Consider the following 21,491-nt stretch of genomic DNA (forward strand, 5'->3'; position numbering starts at 1 on the left):
AACTTCTGTCCTTTGAGTCTTCATGTGTGGCCTGCTTACCAGGGCTAGCCTGCCCATCTTCCCGTTCATCTTGTTCCTTCTGGAGTGTTATCTTCTCCTGTGCCGGTATTGCTGTCTTTACTGCGGCGTGACTTAGAGCGGCGCCGCTGACGCCGGCGCTTGGATTGTATTTTGGAAGGTTTATCCTTAGCTGGATCTTCCTTGTCATCGCTGCTACTCTCCTTTGGTGCATCCACCATGTATACATCATACGAGGAAGTGGCCGTCCAGCATCCGGTGGACGGCGGGTTATGGGCCTCTTCTTCTCCGGCATTGTCGTCCATACCGTCGATGTCCTCGGAGTTGTAATCAAGTGTGTCAGTCAAATCCTCGACCGTGGCTATGAAGTGGGTGGCGGGTGGGAAGCAAAATTCTCCACCGTCAGCCCCTAGTTTGAACCGGATATAGTTCAGTTGTGCGTCCTTTGCCAAGGACAGGTTCTTTAACGAGTTTAGTACATCGCCCGAGGGCGAGTGCTGGAAGATATCTGCGGCGCTGAACTCGAAGATCGATAAATGATCAAGTTCGGCGTCCGCGGGCTCACATGGTCCGGAACTTACGGCCGAAGACAAGTCCGGAGTTCCAGTGACAAAGACGTCATGAGAGGTTAAGTCTATGTGCGGCTCCAATGCCTTGGAATCTATGGCCTCTGTGGTGGGGTTGATCCTCCCATCCTCGGATGGCGCAGTCTGCTCCGGCTCTAAGGCCGGAGCGGTTACAGGGGCGATCTCCTAGATGCAGTCTAATGACAGATTTAGGTCATGATCATCGGGGTGGCCGGGGGTGGCAGCCGTGGTCTCGAATCCGGCAAAGATCAAGTCTCCACGGATGTCCGCAACGTAGTTCAAGCTCCCAAATCTGACCTGATGGCCATGGGCGTAGCTATCGATCTGCTCCAAGTGGCCACACGAGTTGGCCCGCAGTGCGAAGCCGCCGAACACGAAGATCTGTCCGGGGAGGAAAGTTTCTCCTTGGACAGCGTCACTGTTGACGATTGAAGGGGCCATCAAACCTTTTGGCGACAGCACAGTGGAACTCCCAATGAAAGCACCAATGTCGGTGTCAAAACCGGCGGATCTCGGGTAGGGGGTCCCGAACTGTGCGTCTAAAGTCGATGATAACAGGAGACAAGGGACACGATGTTTACCCAAGTTCGGGCCCTCTCTATGGAGGTAATACCCTACGTCCTGCTTGATTGATATTGATGAATACGAGTATTAAAGAGTTGATCTACCTCGAGATCGTAATGGCTAAACCCTAGAGGTCTAGCTTGTATGGCTATGATCATGAATTCTCCCTCCAGACTAAGTCCTCCGGTTTATATAGACACCAGGAGGATCTAGGGTTACACAAGGTCAGTTACAAAGAAAGGAATCTACATATCTAGTCACCAAGCTTGCCTTCCACGCCAAGGAGAGTCCCATCCGGACACGGGTACAGTCTTCGGTCTTCGTATCTTCATAGCCCATCAGTCTGTCCCATGGCTAACAGGTCGGACGCCCGAGGACCCCTTAGTCAAGGACTCCCTCGGTGCCTGGTAGTGGGTTCGATCTTATGGTGCTTGATCCCAGTGACAGAAAGGGAACCGACACGTATGTATCGTTGCTAATTCCTCATTCCGATTCCTAGCACATTGCTTTGCCATGATCAGTACCAAGTATGAAATCAATCTATCTAGAGAAAACTCCCTTTAGGTTAGGTTTGATTCGAAAATTTAGGGTTAGGTCTTTGCCGAACTCATCTCGGACCGACCGAGTTCTAGAAATCGGTCCCACCGATTTGGCTTAGGCCATTGCACATGCGCTTTTCGGTCTGACCGAAAATTGCAAATCAGTGCGACCGAATTCGATTCTCTGTGAAACCCTAGCAATCTCGGAGCCACCAAACTGTGACTCGGTCTGACCGAGTTCACTAGTTTAGACTCCAACAGTTGCTTTGGTATCACCAAGTTTAACAAATCGGTAGCTTCGAAATGATTTCCGTGGAGAACTAAAACTAAGTTTTTGACTCATTTGTTTTGCAAAAACTCTGCACTTTGTGATGCTCATCTATTCTACCTCATATATATCCATTCACAGGGTTTGCTATCAGTTTGATTGCCAGAATGTCTGACCAAAGTAATAGTCAGAACAAGTCAGAAGAGCGAGTTCAATTGAGTGAGGGCACTAGTCCCTCAAGCAGCTATGATGGCAGCAGGAGCACTCCCAGTAACTTGCCCAAGGCAGCCACCAGAACAAGGAAGAAGAAAACCTCATATTCTGAGGATGAGGACTATGTGGCTACAGAGGAGGGAGTTAGCTCCAAACAGAAAGTGTTGAAGAAAGAGTATGGTCCTGCCGCAACAACTAAGCCTGGATTGCACAAGAAGACCCCTGCCAAGAGGGTGCCAACCCTAAAGGCCAGAGCCTGAACTGCTGAAATCTCTAAGCCAACTGAAGAGGCTGCTGGAGAGGGAAAGAAAAGGAAAGAGAGGGTCAAGAAGACCACTGCCAGAGTCATTGGTAGATCCTCTATAATGAGAGATCCAAAAGAAGATGAAGAGGAAGAGAATGTTGCACCAGCACCCAAGTCCCAGAAGCTTATGGGGGATGCCATTAAGTCAGGGGCTACCACTTCAAAGCCCTAGACTACCCCCAAGGCTGCAGCTCAAGCTCAGAAGCCTTCTAAGCCCAAAAGAAGCACCAAGAACATCCCAGCTGAAGAAAAGAACAAGGCCCTAGTGCCTGAAGTTGAAGAAGAAGATGCAGGATGCCAAGTGCTCAGGAAGCATCTCAGGTGTTCTTAAAGAGCAAATAAGATCAGCTAGGTTATCTAATTCATGCAACTTTGAGGATTGAGAAGGGCTTGGCCACCCTGACTCAGAATCAAGAGAGCTTGGAGAGGATCGTTGAGACAAAGTTTTACGATCTTGATCTGAAAGTGACTGAGATACAGACTGCAATCGAGCAGCTCCAGGAAGAAGCAGATGAGAAGAGAGGGAAGGCAACTACGGATGCTTTTCAGCGGGTGCCAAGAAGTCAGAGGTCAGCTGCAGTGCCAGTGCTAGATACAAGAGCTACTTCATCTACACCAGCAACAGTTTCTGTGCCACCTCCAGCACCCACTCCACCAGCTCCAACATCATCCACTGATGCCTTCATCCTTGGAGTTCTCTCTACACCACCTCCCGAAGACCAAGCCTGAGAGACGCATAGCACTATGCATTTTCAAACTTTTTGGTAACTTGTTGCCAAAGGGGGAGAAATGTATAGATCATAGGCTTCGAGAGAGAGTGTTTTGCTACTTTGTCTCTCTTGCTATTTGGTTGAACTTTTATGTGTGCTCGTTTGATACTCCTTATGTCTATGTGTGAGATACTTGTATGATCATATGTTTGATCATATTCAACTTTAATGCTTGCTTGGATGATATTATCTTTTATATCCCATATATGATCATTCACTTTGCTTGGTGATGAGTGCATGGTTTAATTCCTATCATTTTGAGCGCTCCACCAAGATGTATGTGACATGGAAGAGTAACCCATGATCCTAATCAATTGTGCATTTGCATTCGAACACACATCTTAAATAATGCACAAATTTAGGTGCAGCTCTTGCTTATCACATACTTCTCAAAGCGACGATGTATTTAAATCTTATTATCATTTGTCAAAGCTTTGATCTATATGTTGTCATCAATTACCAAAAAGGGGAGATTGAAAGTGCAACTATCCCTGGGTGGTTTTGGTAATTGCTAACAACATATAGCTCATTGAACTAATGCTATCTCAAGATGATCATTTCAGAAAGTTCAATGATTGGCATGGCATGGATTAGGAATGTGGACCCCTCAAAATGCTAAGGACACACATTGGCTCAAGCTCAAGACTCTACATTTTCATTTTAGTGAACCAAGATCACATTGAGTCCATAGGAAAAGCCAATACTATTAAAAGGGGATGAGGTGTTGCTTAATGATTTACTTGCTCAAAATGCTTAGTGATATGCTCCAAAAACCCTCAACCACTTTCTCATATCCACATATGTCCAAACCAAAAGTCAAACTCGGCCCCACCGAAATGTTCTATCCGGCGCCACCGAGTTCACTTGACATAGCCACTGCCAGAAACCCTAGTCATTTCGGTCTCACCGATAGGGATCTCGGTCTAACCGAGATGTGATTGCAAACTCTATGTTTCCCTTCGTAACGTTTCAGTCCAACCGAGATGAGCGATCGGTCCCACCGAGTTCGCAATGCAAACTCTCTGTTTCCCTTTCGTAACGTTTCGGTCTCACGAAAATGAGCGATTCGGTCCCACCGAGTTTGCCTGACCAACTCTCTGGTTAGCTTATTACGAAAATTGGTCCCACCGAGTTTATGTAATCGGTCTCACCGAGATTACGTTATGCCCTAACCCTAATGCAATCAGTCCCACCGAGTTGACATGTCAGTCCCATCAAAAAGCCTAACGTTCACATTTTGAACAGGATCGGTCTGACCGAGTTTTCTGATTCGGTCCACCGAGTTTGGTAAATTGTGTGTAACGGTTAGATTCTGTGTGAAGGCTATATATACCCCCTCCACCCTTCCTTCATTAGTAAGGAAAGCCATCATAACGGTGCCTACACTTCAACATTCATTTTCTGAGAGAGAACCACCTGCTCATGTGTTGAGACCAAGATATACCATTCCAACCATATGAATCTTGATCTCTAGCCTTCCCCAATTTGCTTTCCACTCAAATCATCTTTCCACCAAATCCAAATCTGTGAGAGAGAATTGAGTGTTGGGGAGACTATCATGTGAAGCACAAGAGAAAGGAGTTCATCATCAAAACACCATCTATTACCTTTTGGAGAGTGGTGTCTCCTATATTGGTTAGGTGTCACTTGAGAGGCTCCGACAAGATTGTGGAGTTGAACCAAGGAGTTTGTACGGGCAAGGAGATCGCCTACTTCGTGAAGATCTACCCTAGTGAGGCAAGTCCTTCGTGGGCGATGGCCATGGTGGGATAGACAAGGTTGCTTCTTCATGGACCCTTCGTGGGTGGAGCCCTCCTTGGACTTGCGCAACCATTACCCTTCGTGGGTTGAAGTCTCCATCAACATGGATGTAGGATAGCACCACCTACCGGAACCACGCCAAAAATCTCCGTGTTTACATTGCGTTTGCTCCCTCCAAACTCCTCCCTTTACCTTCATATGCAAATGTGTTACATTCCGCTGCTATACTCTTAGACTTGCATGTATAGGTTGATTGCTTGACTTGTGCTAAGTTGCTAAAATCTGCCAAGACTTAAAATTGGGAAAATGCTAGATTTTTATTTGGTCAAGTAGTCTAATCACCCCCCCTCTAGACATACTTTCGATCCTACATCATGATATAAGGAAATATAAATAACAACTTTATTATTGCCTCTAGGGCATATTTCCTTCACTCAACCCATCATATAGACGGCTCCGCGTACAACGGTAAATATGTCGTCGGTTAGCTACGATTTGTATGGGATCAAACTGTTGATAAGTTAACAGACAGACTAAGTCATTTTTAATTATCTCTCTTCCCCACGACATCTAAAATCCTATGTAGCCCTTGTTACAGACAGCTGACTGGGTTGTACATGCCCTAAGGACATCGGAGATGAGGTGGACCTACGACGATGTCGGTGGGAGGTAGAGAGACCTTGGAGAGGAGGTGGCGGTTGTGTGAGATCTATTTCGTGTTACTTCTTGTATGCCCGTGTTTCTCGATGTGTCCCAGACGGCACAAAGTTCAGTTAGGTCACTTGGAATGCTCTTGAGGTTGTGCTTCGTTGTAAAATTGTAAGCACACTTGGAATGCTCTCTCGGACTTGTCCGGTTGGAGCACAGAGGAGTACGGGACAAGTCTGGGACAACGGTGTTCAATATTTTCCATTGCTCGTGCATGGAACTATAAAATTGACGGACCCCATGCCTTTTTCACGACATCATTGAACCCGGGCAACGAAACCCAGTAATTTTCAAGTTCTATACCATAAGCAAAAGAAAATTGCAATCCGGCTAACTGACTGGAGCAAGAATATGTTCTCTAAGGCTAAGGTCGACTTCCATGCAGCCCATCTGGTGATTCTTCACCTTGACATTGCACAAGAGGAGAGGGCTCTCTCTCCAGAGGAACGTGACTTGCGCTCAAGACTAAAGAGGAGGGTGATTAGTTTGGCGTTATTTGAAAGGGCTAGAAAGAGCCAATGTGCTAGGATTGCAAATCTAAGAGATGGGGATGAAAACACTAAATTCTTTCACCAATGCATCAATGCCAGAAGACGAAAAAACCACATTCACCAAATCAAGCACGTGCATGGGTGGGTGACCGACCACAAGGAAAAAGAGAAGATAATCCATGACCACTTCTCCGCAGTCATGGGTAGGGGCAGCAGAAGCAAGAAAGACTTTAATTGGGAGGAACTTGGGATTGAGACCCATGCCTTACAACACCTTGATGCCACCATCACAGAGGATGAGGTATGGTGGGCCATCAAGGAGATGCCTAGCAATAAGGCACCCGGTCCGGACGGCTTCACGGGGATCTTCTTTAAAAAGTGTTGGGGAATAATTAAGCATATAGTCATGAGGGTCATTCAGCGGTTCGACTCCCTTCACACCTCCAACCTGCAATGGTTGAATTCCGCCAATGTCATTCTTTTACCCAAGAAGGAGGGTGCGGAAGGCGTCTCTGATTATAGGCCTATCAGTCTCATACACGCCATCGCCAAAATAATTACCAAGGTCCTCTCACTTCGGCTGGCTCCCCACATGGATGACCTTATCTCCAACGCTTAGAGTGCATTCATAAAGAAACGAAGCATTCATGACAACTTCATGTACGTTCGAAATTTCACCAGGCGGTTATACAAGTGCAAGACCCCTGCCCTGCTCTTCAAGCTTGACATAAAGAAGGCTTTTGATTCTATAAAATGGGAATACATCTTGGATCTCCTTCAACATATGGGGTTCCCGGCCAAGTTTCGGGCTTGGATTGCCGCGCTGTTATCCTCATCATCATCACGGTGTCTGTTAAATGGGCTCACCGGTCCTCCAATTAAGCACGGCCGTAGCTTTCGGTAGGGGGGACCCATCTCCCCCCTGCTCTTTGTCATTGCAATTGACTCGCTTCATAAGATTCTAGACTTGGCAACCCAGAAAGGCCTCCTTCACAAGATCCGTGGGCGGGGGACCATGGTGAGAACATCCCTATATGCAGATGATGTGGCTGTTTTCCTGGCCCCTATCAAGAGGGACATTGACAATCTTGCATCTATCTTGAGAGGTTTTGGGGAAGTGACGGACCTATACACCAACTTCCATAAAAGCTCCATTATCCCAATCCGATGCAACCATATAGATCTTGGGAGCATTTTACTGAGCATGCGGGCAACTTGCGCCACCTTCCCGGTGAAGTATCTTGGCTTGTCACCATCTGTTCGGCAGCTAAGGAAGGTGGACTTCCAATACCTTGAGGACAAGGCGGCTGGAAAATTGGTCACTTGGGACGGCCAAAACATCACCACTATCGGGCGCACTGCGCTCGTCAAGTCGGTCATCTCCTCCCAAGCGGTTTACTCAATCACGCCTCTCATCGTGCCACCAAGCACTATAAATAGCTTAAACAAATTAGAGAGGGCTTTCCTATGGTCCGGCACGGACAAGAAAACAGGAGCCAAGTGCAAAGTCAACTGGAAACGGTTTGTAGAACAAAGGAGTATGGTGGTCTAGGGGTTCTCAATACCGACAAGTTTGCGCGTGCTTTGCGCCTTCGATAGCTTTGGTATGAATGGAAGGAGCCCCAAAAACTTTGGGTGGGGCTTGGCAACCCTTGCACCATCGAGGACCTCGACTTCTTCTACGCCTCTACAACTATCACTGTTGGGTATGGTGCCAAAACACCGTTCTGGGATTCCCCTTGGCTCCTCGGACGCAAGCCCAAGGACATAGCACCGTTAATCTATGAGGCCTCGAGAAGGAAGAACTGGAAGGTGCGTGAAGCCCTCAAGGGGGGCGTGGATTCTGAAAATCAACCCCAATATCGATGTCATTGTTGGCTAAATTCGTGCATTTTTCACCTTGTGGATGTTGTTGCATGACTTCCACCTTGATGAGCAAACCGAGGATGTGATTATTTGGAAGCACGTAAATGATGGGATCTACACGACGGCCACCGCATACAAGGCGCAATTCCTTGGCTTGCTCTCCCCCCCCCCCATAGAATGCATGGTTTGGGAGGCTTGGGCGCCCCGCAAGGTGAATTTTTTTGCTTGGCTAGCCATGCAAGATCGATTTTGGATTGCCGGCCAGCTGGAAAGGCACGGTTGGGAAAATTGTGGCCTATATCCGCTATGCAAAGAGAGCAAGAAATGGGACCCCATCTCTTCTTCAAGCGTCGATACACAATTAGGCTTTGGAGAGCAATCATCGACAAGCTTGGTTTGCCTCACGTCAACACCTTTGAGTGGCAGCTTCATGACTCCGTCAAGCAATGGTGGGACATTCAGACTGACAACCGCACTTCAAACTGGCATGCCATGGCATCCCTCACCATGCTTATCTCATGGACTGTTTGGAACGAGCGGAACGCTAGGGTTTTCCACCAAAAATATGCCCCACCGCCTATTCTACTTACATTCATTATCGACGAGGCCAAATTATGGATCACAACCGGCGCCAAGAAACTAGGGAATGATATTTGTGTGAGTAATTATCATGCCGTTTTGTGGGATGTCTTGTAAAACTGTAAACTCTTTTCTCTCCTTATTTAATGGATGAGGCAAATCTTTTGCCTCCGTTTCTGGAAAAAAATTGACGGACCGACTGACCATCACAAGTGCCTGCGCAGGAACTTCTTCGTGGTTTCAATAGTTTTGGTTGCACGCAGCCACCGGACTTCTCTTCGGCATCTGACCCAGTTTCTGCGTCCAACACTCCCGGTGGTCGGCAGTCGGCACCCATCCATCAGTCAGCGATCCTACAACAGGTCATGTGTTTGTCGTTGGCATATCTGAAAGTGGCGCAATCTACCGTTGTTTAGCATTAGTTCTTGGCGGAAGCGCATCAGAAACGACTGGCACACACCTTCAGTTCTTCTTTTGTCTGGCAAACCCACCTTCAGTTCATGTCCAAAATCTGGCTTAGCTTGGGGGGAAATCTTATACAATGCAGCCTGCATCAAAATGTTGGGGTATCGCACACTCTTTCTTAGCGATCAAACGAGACGGGCTGGCCAATTAGAAGCCTTCCACCGATGCCGGTTTTGGGAACCAGCTGGAAGGTTCCAGCCAGTTTTTCCCGGTTTTGGGAACCTTCTAGTAGGTTCCTGAACTGGTTTTTCTTTTATTTAGTTTTTCTTTTTTCCTATTTGTTTATTCTTTTCTCTCTCTTTTCGTGTTCTTTTTCTTTAATTTTTTCCTCTTTGTGTTTTTGGAAAAATGTTTTAAAATTTCAAAAAATGTTTGATTTATCATAAATTATTCAATATTTCAAAAATTGTTTCAGTTTTCAAATTGTATTCAGAAATTTAAAAAATATTTGCGCTTTTCAAAAATTGTACAAAAATTCAAAATTTCACAACTTCTCAAATTTTGCTCAGTATTATGAAAATTCTCTCAAATTTATAATAATATTTGGGTTGTCAAATTTTGTTCGGGAGTTTAAAAATGTTCGCAATTTCTTTAAATAATGTTCGTGTTTTCACATTTTGTTCTTAGATTTCAAAAATTGTTCGTGCTTCGAATTTTGTTCTGGAGTTTTAAAAAGGGTTGATGTTTTCAAATTTTGTTCGGGAGATTCAAAAAAAGTTCCCATTTTTCAAAAATGTCATGTATCCAAAAACTGTTTTTCCATTCAAAAAATGTTTTAGTTTAAAAAAAATGTTTGTATTTTAAAAAAAATTGGGGAAGTTAAAAAATGTTTTAGTTTCCAGATTTTTTTTGTGTTTTTCGAAATGTTTCAAATATATACACAATTTCAAAAAGTGTTCATGGTTTCATATAGAATTCACACTTTCTCCAAAATAATATTTCGCGTTCCAAATTCAAAAAACGTTCGTATCCGCGCTTGGTTTGGTTCTTAAGCATTTGTGCTGCCCATTAGAACACCTAGCTCGCTAGCTCAAGTGGTAGGAATACTACTTGTGAAGCACGTGGTCTTGTGTTTGAATCCTGCTTGGCGCATTCCTTTTTTGCAAGCGAGCGTTGTAGTTTCTTAGCTAGCCGGAATGGGAGAGCCACAAGGGCCGGCCCAGTCGGAGAGACCCGTCTGTGCGTTCCCTCAACATTTTGTCGCAGTTAGCTGCAGATAGGAGCTCCCTCGGGGAATTTCCTATTTGCCGCTCTTTGCGGCAAGTAGTCAACCGAACGCACAGGCAGATTAACGAGCGCGTTAGGATGGGCCGGCCCGTTCAAACGTTAAAGCGAATCCGGTTTTGGGAATCTTCTGGGTAGTTCCCAGCCGGTTTTTCTGGTTTTGAGAACCTTCTAGAAGTCCTGAACCGATTTTTCTATTTCCCTCTTTACCCTTTTTTTATTTTTCTTTTTCGTTTTAATGTTCTTTTTTCTTTTTCTGTTTTTTTTTATCTTTTTTTCGTTTTTTATGTTTCTTTTTTCCTGTTTTCTGTTTCTTTTTCTTTTTTTCGTTTTCTGTTTTTCTCTTTCAACGTTATATTATTATTATTTCAATTTTTTGTGTTGCTCACAATTGTTCAAAACTTCACAAAATGTTCTCATTTTTCAAATTTTGTTCATGCTTTCAAAAAATTGTTCAAAACTTCACAAAATGTTCTCATTTTCAAATTTTGTTCATCCTTTCAACAAAATTGTTCAAAACTTCACAAAATGTTCTCATTTTCAATTTTTTGTTCCTGACTTGAAAAAATGTTCATGCTTCCAAAAAATTATTCAAATTTAAAAAAATGTTCTCATCTTCAAATTTTGTTTCTCTTTTCTTTTTCTTTTTTATGTTTTTTTCACAATTTCACAACTTTGCAAAATTTGTTCGCAAATTAAGAAAAATATTCGTTTTTTCAATTTTTGTTCATGAGTTTCAGTAAATGTTCCTTTTCAAATTTTGTTTGCATTTTTTCAGAAAATGTTCGTGTTTGAAATTTTTGTTCGTGAGTTTCGTAAAATGTTCCCATTTCAAAAATTTGTTCACATATTTCAAATTTTGTTCGGGAGTTTTAAGGAATGTTCACATATTTCATACGAACTTAACTTTTTCTCTCAAACATAACGTTCGCGTTCAAAATTTTGTTCTCTAAATTAAAAAAATGTTCGGTATTTTAAAAAGTGTTCATTTTATCAAAACTTTGTTCAAGTTTTTTAGTTGTTCTTCTAGCATCCAGCAAACGCGAACAATTTTTGAATTTTTAAATTTTTTGAGCATATCCAATGTTTAAGGTTTCTAGGTGGGGGTGTTAGATATGTAGTAGATGATCTTTTAAAGTACCCGCGTTACATATGACCGAAGGAGGTAGTTAGCTCGCCTGGTTAGTGACAAGAGTATACTAGCTCCAGATGCAGGGATCGATCCCCCGCTCCGCGTTATAATTTTAGGTGATCATTTTGCTGTTTCGTCACGACGATGGGCCGGCCCATTCGGGGGGCTGTACCTGTGCGGCGCATGCGAATCGGACGCAAAGAGCGGCGCATAGGAGGTCCCCTCCCTCGGGGCAGGCAGCGGGCGGCGGACCAGCAACGAGGCGGGCTTCATGCCTGTTATCTGCGAGTAGTCCTTACATTTGTGCTCACTTGGGCTGCGTTTTTTAAAGTTATCAACATTTTTAAAAACTGAGGTAACATTTTTTTATATTATGTTATCTTTTTCAAATTTGCAGTTTTAAATTTCTTAAGTAAGTGTAAGTTTATGAAATATATGCATTCAATATATATAAATATAAAAAGGGAATAAAATAAATAAATTCAAGTGACATCAAGATGTCGCTTCTAGGCCAGCCCACATTGTGTTGTCCGCCAGGCGACGCGAGCTAGTGTCTCGCTACAAGTGAGACATGGGCCGTCTTTATCTCGCCTTTAGCTAGACGTAACGTAACGTTGTCACTTACGCACCCTAAATTGGCAAGGCACATAAGGCTTTGGACAATGCAAGGTGCTTAGGAGATGCTTAAAAAAATAAACCGGTACCTTGCACTGTGCAAGGCCTAACTAGGCACGCAAGAGGATGCGATCCACACACTCCACACCTTTGCCTCAAAAAATAACTAGGCACGTAGGTAAGCATGCTAGTTTTCGTTCTTTTTTGATTTTGCTTATATTTACAAATATTTAAATATATGTACTTCAAAAATTAATTTAATTAATTTGTTAAGAACTTTCATTGTGCATTTAAAAAACTGTTAACGCAGTGCAAAAGTTTTTTTGTGCAATTTTTATCAACAGTTTGTACCATTCAAAAAAAATTAACTCCCTTCAAAAAAATAATCGTGACATTTCAAAAAAATGTTATGCAATGTAAAAAGTGTATGCATAATTTAAAAAATGTTTCATACCATTCAAAAAATGTCACGGCATTTAAATAAATGTTCATGTGTTTCAAACATATGTTCATGGTATTTTCATAAATTCTTTAACAATGTATAAAATCTTTTGTATAATTCAAATGGTCAACTTGTATTCGAAAATTGTTCAAGGCATATCAAACAAATATTCCACGTCTATACGAAAAATGCCCAATTTATCTTAGAAAATTCGACAAGTATTTGCAAAAAATAAGAAAACCCCACGAAGAAAAACAAATACAAAGAAAAGAACACATAGAAAAAAAGGAAGAAAAAAATAACGTAGAAGGTTCTAAAACTTGTGCATACAAGCTTTGAGAAACCGCTCCAACAGAACTACATTAAACCGGCCCGTTAGTTGCGGCGCCAGATGTTATACGTAGCTTATCTTGCCATGGGCGAGACATAGACCTGGCGGATAAGGTCTGATCAAGACAACAATGGAGTTTGACTCCACGAGCTCTAATCATCCGCGAGAGTTATATCTCACTTATAGTGAGATGGAAACTGCTCTCATGTCAGACGCATCGCGAGCGGGACGGCCCATTAGCGTAGGACTAACTCGCTGTAGGCAGCTCTGCTCCGGTTTCTCCACGTTTTTTTTGCTTTTTTGTTTCCTTTTTCCATTCTGTTCATTTTTCACCGGTTTTGTTTGTTTTTTATTTGTTATAACTTCAGTTTCTTTGTTATTCACTTTGGGGGGGGGGTTACTGGTTTTTTATTTTCTTATTTTCCTTTTGATTTTCTTTGTTTTTCGTTTTCACTAGTTTTTTCTTTTCTTTCTTTTTATCTTCATTTCCTTTGTTTATTTCTTCAATGTTCACTTTTTTCATCGCTTTTCTTCCTTTCTCTTTGTTTTCACCGCTTTTCTTCGTCCACCTTTGGTTTTTTTCTTGTTTTTTTCTTTTTAAGTGTTTTCTTTATGGTTCTCATCGTTTTGAAAACTTTTTTATTGAATTTATTTTCTTTTCTATTTGTTTCTGTTTTTATGTCATTTCCCTTGATTTTCTAATTACATTTTACATGTACATGTGAAAACTTATTTTTATACATGTTAAACATTTTAAAAACACATAATTAACTTTTTCAATAAATATTATTGATTTCTACATTTTTTGTATACATGTTTAACATTTTTTGTGCATGGATGGTTAACATTTTTTTACATATATGTGTTTGATGGCTATTGTTTTCATACGCACTGTACATTGTTTTATACAGTAGGAACATGTTGTAATACATGTTTAATATTTTTACATTGTTAACATTTTTTTGACAGTTTATGTTTGATGACTATTTCTTTACATACACATTGTACATTTATTTATATATAAGGAACATTTTTATACAAGTTTAACATTTTTTTACAAGATCAACATTTTTATAAAATTATTTCTTTGATCTTCAATTTTTAAAATACACATTCTACATTCTTCATATACATCCGGAACATTTTTCATAGACGTTTAATATTTTTCAGAAAAAAACTTGCTTATTACTTTTGTCATACAAATTGTACATGTTTTATATATACTAATAATGCTTTTAATATATTTTTAAAATATATGTTTATCTTGATATATACTTAACAAGAAAACCAAAAAATATAGGCGTATGTGCCAACTTGATTTGATCTCGCGCTGCCAGCCGACAGCTCCAGCCACTGCAACATATGTGTGTTTGTTGAAAAAAAAACGAGCAGTGCAGGTTTTATAAACTCTTTGCGACCCGCCTGTCCCATGAACACAATGTTGCATGGGCGAGCCTTCGTTCCACCTCGCATTAAGTGATATATAATCACACCCAAAATCTCCATGGCACAAGAAACTAAAGTTGTTGTGCATGAGGGAGCACCTTATTCTTCGGCCAACCTATGGCCGTAAGCCAACCCAGTATCATTATATTGCATTATTACAACCTTGGATGTCAATATGAGACATGAATATGATCATTTTCTTACCCTCTCCCTTTTGCGCCGGCTATAATTTAGTGCATGTTTTCATTAAGTATTGTGAATATATTACTGCTTCAGGATCTAATTGATTGATTAATTCAGCGGGGAGACGATCTTCTAACACAACCAGGTAGAGAGGTTCTCATTAAATCGGTGCAGGCTCTGCCAACTTACATCATGGGGGATTTCCATGCTCCCATTTTCAGTGTGTGATGACCTTACCAGGATCGGAGGAACTTTTATTGGGGGTCCCCACAAGGTAAAAGGAAAGTACACTGGAAGAGTTGGGACAAACTTATGCAGCCTAAAGACAAGGGAGGAGTGGGCTTCCACGACTTTCGGCTTTTTGATCAAGCTTTGTTGGCAAGGGAAGCATGGAGGCTAATTGTTAAACCTGAGAGTTTATGTTCTCAAGTCCTTAAAGCTAGATATTATCCAAATTTTTTGGTGGAAATGCATCATCATCATGGCAGGCCATAAGTTATGGTTTGGATTTGTTGAAGAAAGGATTAGTATGGAGAGTGCGCAACGGTAAAAACATTAGAGTTTGGAGGGACAATTGGTTACCCAGACCACATTCATACAAGCCTATCTCACTGCAAGGAAATTGTCTTATTCGTTTCATGGAAGGTTTGTGAACTCAAATGGATCATGGAATTATGACCTACTGCACAGATTCTTCGTCCCTGCAGATATCATTGAAATTCTGAAGATCCACACACCCCCACGTCTGGAGGATGTGCTCACATGAGGACCGAGTAGACATGGTAAATTCTCCGTCAAGAGTGCATGTGATGTGGCCTTTGATGAAGGCCATCGGGACAACGCTTCGTCTTCAAGCTCGCGACCGTATTGTGCACGTTCATGCTAGAAATCCACATGGGCATGCAGGGTAGCCCCCGCGGTAAAGAATTTTGCATGGCGCCTTGTGACAAATTCGTTACCAACCTAGCAAAGGAAAAACAGAATTGGCCTTGAGGTGACAAGTTTATGCCCAGTTTGTGCTATGGAAGTTGAAGGCAATTGTCATCCTTTCATGATGTGCCCACTTTCTCGCGATTTATATAGGGCACTGTCCAGGTGTGGAGCCTCCCGAATCAGAATGAGATTCTGAATACCGTACAAGAGTGGTTGTTCCAGGTTCTTTAACCACTAGATGATGTTCAAAGTTGCATGTTGTCGATGACATTCTGGAGAGTTTGGTACATTTGAAATGAGCTAGTCCATAACAAGTCGGCTCCTCCTATAGATGTGTCCTGTCAATTTCTTCAGAGCTATCTTGATTCACTGATAGGTATTAAACTGCACACCAATGATGATCCATGCAAAGGGAAATCCGTCATCACTTATGCAAAGCCAAGAATGCCCAGTAATGTGTCGAGGGAGGAAACTCATACTGGCTGGAGCCCACCAGTGCATGGCTGGGTTAAATTAAATTCTGATGGTTCTTTTGTTGTAGTAGGCGATGCTAGAGAAGGGATGATCTTGAGGGATGAAGCAAGCTCTGTCATTTTCGTGGCATGTAGGAAGTTGTACTTGTGCCGGGACGCCCTTGAGTCGGAGTTATGTGCATGCATGGAAGGACTCTCTGTACCTATACAGAGAAGTGAGTTGTCGATCATCATGGAGTTGGATTCTTCGGTTGCGGTTTCAATGGTCTAGAGGAAATAGGTGGACAGATCAGTTTATGCATCGATAGTAAAGGAAATAAAGTTCCTTCGAGGACTTAGGTTATATTGTATTACTCATGTACCTCGTACCCAGAATCTAGCTAGTGATTGTTTGGCTAGTTTTGCTAGACTAAAGAATAGGACCATGACATGGCTAGGGTCAGGTCCTCCAGAAGTTTTGGAGATTGCAAACAGTGATTGTATGAACATTATTATTGAGTATTACAAGTTTGATTCCCGCAATTTTTTTGAAGTATTGTGAATATATTACCTCTAAGGATCTAACTGGTTGATTGAAGTCCGGGATTCAGAAATCCTATATCTACGTACTGGTTTTACAAAAAACATTACGTATTGTGTGCGGTGGGATAGCCACATAGAGCAAAATATGGAAATAACCATCGAACCGATGCGTAAGTTTTTTGTAAACCTATTGTGTAAGAATAGCATCACTCTCTAGTATTTCAGCAATTCAAGGAAAATAAAGATGAAAACAACATCCTAAAACCTAGTGGAAGCAAGCATCAGATGAAATATGTTGAGGATCGCTATCAGGTCATCAATGCAGCTTTACACAAAACGCAATCTCAATCACCATAGTAGAGACCATTTCGGTGTTCAAAGAGAAATGAGCTCAGTAGAATAGATGATCAACACACATGGAGTTTCTAGCCAGTTCACATGCATTGGGAGTAGAAGTAAAATCCAAGGAAAGTAAAATTACTTAAAAATAATAATCTAAATTTTTATCGATAAATATTGATGAGTGTTACATCTGCGTGCAAAATTATGATGGAATGGCATTCGTTGATGTCCGGGTAAGAAAATAAAACAAAAGCAATGCTCCCAAAAGACTCTTTTCAAAAGCATTTTAGAATACTGATCTTTTTCCCTCACATATCCACAAATGTGATTCTATCACGAAAATTTACATGCAGATAGAGAACTAAGCAAGTTTCATTGTGCATCAAAATATATATACTTCAAACCTTAATTTAATTATTTTTTAAAGAACTTTCACTATGCATTAAAAAATGTTGATGCAATGCAAATCTTTTTGAGAACTTTCACTGTGCATTAAGAACTTTCATTGTTCTCGCAACTTTTATCAACGGTTTGTACCATTCAAAAAAAGTACATTCCGTTCAAACAAATAATCATGGCATTTTTCGAAAATGTTTATCCAATGTAAAAAAAAGTGTTAGCATAATTTTAAAAGTGTTTCATACTATTCAAAAAATGTTCGCAACATTTAAAGAAATGTTAACGCATTTCAAAAATATGTTCATGGTATTTCAAAAATTGTTTAATAATGCATAAAAATGTTTTGTATAAATCAAATGTTCAACTTGTTTACATGTGTGCATGAAACATTATTTTTATACATGATACACATTTTAAAAACACATATTTAACTATTTAAAAAAATATTTTTGATATCCACATTTTGGGTATACATCAACAACATGTTTTCATACATATTTAGCATTTTTTAAACATGATTAAAATTTTCAATATATATGTGTTTGATGGCTAATTTTTTTTAATATGCTCTGTACATTGTTTTATACATCAAGAACATTTTTAATACATGTTTAATATCTTTCAAATACAATGTTAATCATCTATTCGTTTTTTGTTTCCTTGGTTTTCTAATTACAATTTACATGTATGCATGAAAATTATTAAATACATTGTTAACATTTTTTTGAAAATTTATGTTTGATGACTACCTTTTAACACACACATAGTACATTTTATGTATATATCATGAATTGTATTATACAGTTTAACAGTTTTTAAGTATAAGATTAACATTTTTTACATGATCAACTTTTTTATAAAGTTTTGTTGTTGATGTTCATCTTTTTACATACACATTCTAAATTTTCCATATACATCTGTAACATTTTTATACACGTTTCACATTTTTTAAATAGATGATTAATATTTTTCAAATATTATATTTTTTATTAATGTATTTTTCCATTCAAATTGTACATGTTCTGTATATATCAAGAATAATTTTAATACATTTTTAACATTTTGAAAATATATGATTATCATTTTTTGATAGATGATCATTCTTTTATAGAACTGTCAAAACAATGAAAGATTTATCTTGATATATACATATAGGCACACGTGCCAGCATGGTTTGATCCCACGCCGCGGCGGTCAAAAGCGACATCTCCAGCCACTCTGACATATTTGTGTTTGTTGAAAAGAAAACGAGCAGTTCAGGTTTTATAAACTCTTCGTGGCCCGCCTGTCCCATGAACACAATGCTACGCGGGCGAGTGTTCGTTCCTCCTTGTGTTAAGCGATATATGGCCACACTCCAAATCTCCATGGCACTAGCAAACCCAGTAACATTTTATTGTATCTTACAACCTTGGATGACGATATGAGACATGAATATGATAATTTCCTTACCCTCTCCTTTTTTGCTTCAGCTATAATATTTAGTGCATGTTTTCATTAAGTATTGTGAATATATTACGTCTGCAGGATCTAACTGATTGTCCGGGATTCAGAAATTCTATTGCTACATACTGGTTTTGCAACAAAAAAAAAATGTATTGCATGCGGTGGGATAACCACATAGAGCAAAATGTGGAAATAACCATTGAACCGATGTGTAAGCTTTTTGTAAACCTATTGTGTAAGAATAGCACCATTCTCTAGTGTTTGAACCATTCAGGGAAAATAAAGATGAAAACAAAACCCTAAAACCTAGCGAAAGCGAGCATCAGATGAATTATGTTGAGGATCACTATCAGGTCATCAATGAAGCTTTACACAAAACGTCGCTCAATCACCATAGTAGAGACCATTTCGGCGTTCAAAGAGAAATGAGTTCGGTAGAAGAAGATGACCGGCACATATGGAGTTTCTAAATCACGAAAAATTACATGCAGATAGAGAACCAAGCAAAGTTTCTTGCAAAAAAAATCAGTTTTTTTAAATGTTTTTTTTATTTTACTGTTCATACGATGTGCATATGAGTTCAGGATTAGAAACACATTCCATGATCGACTCTCTTGAACTACTAAACAGGCAACAAAACTTGGTGGAAGATCCCGCATGTATGTACAAAACAGAGGATGCAAACACAGAGCGCGATTTGAACTCCACTATCCTATTAATACCATCTCCACTTTGTATATACACACACGGAACAGCGACAGTACAGTAAGCGGAAGATGCACAAGGCGGTACATGTACGTGCCGTCGACGAGCGGTAAAGCCTGACCGTGACCGAAGCTAAGCAGACCACCAACGTCAAAAAAATATCTCTCTCTCACAGTCACACAGACAGACGCGGTCACGGCCAGGATAGTTTCTACTGTACTCCAAGCGAAACAATCCTATCTGCGGGCCCACCACGGATGGCGCCCACCCGTCCACGCGGTCACGCGGCGATGACCACCTCGACGGCCGCGGCGTCGGCGCTCCCGGGCCGCCCGCCGCTGCGCCCGGCGGCGGCCGCGCCGCTGAGCACCGAGTCCCGGCAGGTGGGGCAGGAGTCGTGCGAGACGAGCCAGGTGTCGACGCAGCGGACGTGGAACTCGTGGCCGCAGCGCGGCAGCACGCGCACCTTCTCGCCGTCCTCGAACTCGCCGAGGCAGATGGCGCAGACGTCGTCCGCCGGCGCGGCGCCGCCCCCGCCCGCGGCCGCGCACGCGCCGTACACCTCGATGGGGAGGCTCCTGAGCGTGCGCTTCTTGAGCCCGCCCCGCCCGCCCGCCGACGCCGCCGACGCCGCGCCGTCCAGCTCCCCGCCGCCCGACGCCTCCAGCGACGCGCGCCGCGCCCACCGGATGACGTACCGCGCGAGGGAGTTGAGCCCCAGCGCGAAGAGCAGGGCGAAGAGCAGCGCGGCGAGGATGATGACCATGTTGGTGTCGAAGCTGGCGTCGCCGCCGCCGCCGCTGCTGAGCGCGCGCTGCGCGCCGTTCTCGGCGCTCGACGGCGCCTGCGAGCCCGTCTGGCCCATGTACCAGCTCATGGACCGGGTGTGCGCGCCCATCGCCTCCCTTGCCGCGGCAATTATGCGCCGGAGGTATGGGCACCAGTCGCTCGCTTGTAGAAGGACGTGGACGTAGGAGCGGCTGCTATAATGTGGCCGCGGGCCTGCGCGCGCTGCACGCACTTTATATACCAGCTCGCACCCGTTTCGGTTCGCAAAAGTTGAAGCTCGTATGAGTGAGCGAAGGACCGCTTTCTTGTCTGGATTTCGATCGGATAGATAGATATCGCTGGGGGCGATGGAAAATCAAGCCGTGGTGATGGGCCGGGAAATGGCCAGGGGACTTTATATAAAGATCTGAGCTGGACGAAGAGGAGGAGCGGCTGCCCGATCGCCGGCTGCCGGAGGGGGTTGGGTTGCGGGTCACACTGTGAGGTGGGTCCTCCAAAATGATCGCGCACGCCTTGGCCGGAGAAATATCTGGCCAGCTTTGCCGGTGCCACGCACACGCACTTGTTGGTTGTACGGTTGTGCTGCCTCGGTTGGTGCAAAACTACAAACGGGATGGCCACGCGCGTGCGCGCTGATGCAAACCTGCCTTCTTTTGTGTTGGACGATAGAATAGAATAGCCAGCAGCTGGAAGGAGGGGCTCCATGGATTTTGTTGGATTTGGATCTCACACACGGCTAAAGGGGGAGCAGGGCACGTTGCCGTAGCACGGAGGTGCGTAGGGGTTGCTTTGCAGGTTCTAGTGAGGGCACGTACAATGCATAGCCTTAAGGTGATGCCTCGCATGCCATGTAGGATCGGATATGATGTAAAGTGTGTCCGGATAGAGAAGCGGAATTTCTTTAAAAGGCGGGTGCTTGAAGAGAAAAAGTGTGGTCCGGCGACCAAAGCTGAAAAGGTTGGAGTGAAAAGTCTTGGCTCTTCTCTAAATCTCAGCACAAAATAAAAACCGATCTGAAACAATTCAAAAACAGCCTTGGCAAAGAGTTTGCAGACCTAAGCAGCTCGAAGGCCTGGGAGTGATTGATCTGCACAAGCATGGAATCGCCATGAGATTATGGTGGGAGTGGCTCAGAAGGATTGACGTGGATCGACCCCGGCAAGGCCTAAATCTAATCCCTGATCGACACGTGCTGGAAGTCTTCAACGGTCTTGTGAAGTGGTAGACCGGAGATGGGGCGAAGGCTCTGTTTTGGATGGATCGCTGGGTCAATGGAACAAGAATTGCGGAGCTTGCACCAAAGATTGTGGCCAAGGTGAAAACCCAGATAATAAACAGGAGGCGGGTCTGCGAGGGGACGCTAGCTCACGCGTGGA

The 21,491-nt window shown here is 42.7% G+C and overlaps 1 protein-coding gene across 1 annotated transcript; it reads right to left on the minus strand.

The window, feature by feature from the left end:
- Window positions 1-19,130: 19,130 nt before the first annotated feature.
- On the minus strand, window positions 19,131-20,491 carry LOC123058729 (RING-H2 finger protein ATL74). Its single transcript, XM_044481421.1, has one exon. It carries the CDS (start codon window positions 20,222-20,224, stop codon window positions 19,607-19,609), a length of 618 nt encoding a protein of 205 aa, XP_044337356.1. The 5' UTR covers window positions 20,225-20,491; the 3' UTR covers window positions 19,131-19,606.
- Between the last annotated feature and the right edge of the window lie 1,000 nt (window positions 20,492-21,491).

The sequence above is a fragment of the Triticum aestivum genome, chromosome 3A (genome assembly GCF_018294505.1).
Source record: "Triticum aestivum cultivar Chinese Spring chromosome 3A, IWGSC CS RefSeq v2.1, whole genome shotgun sequence".
In the NCBI taxonomy this organism is placed as follows: Eukaryota; Viridiplantae; Streptophyta; class Magnoliopsida; order Poales; family Poaceae; genus Triticum; species Triticum aestivum.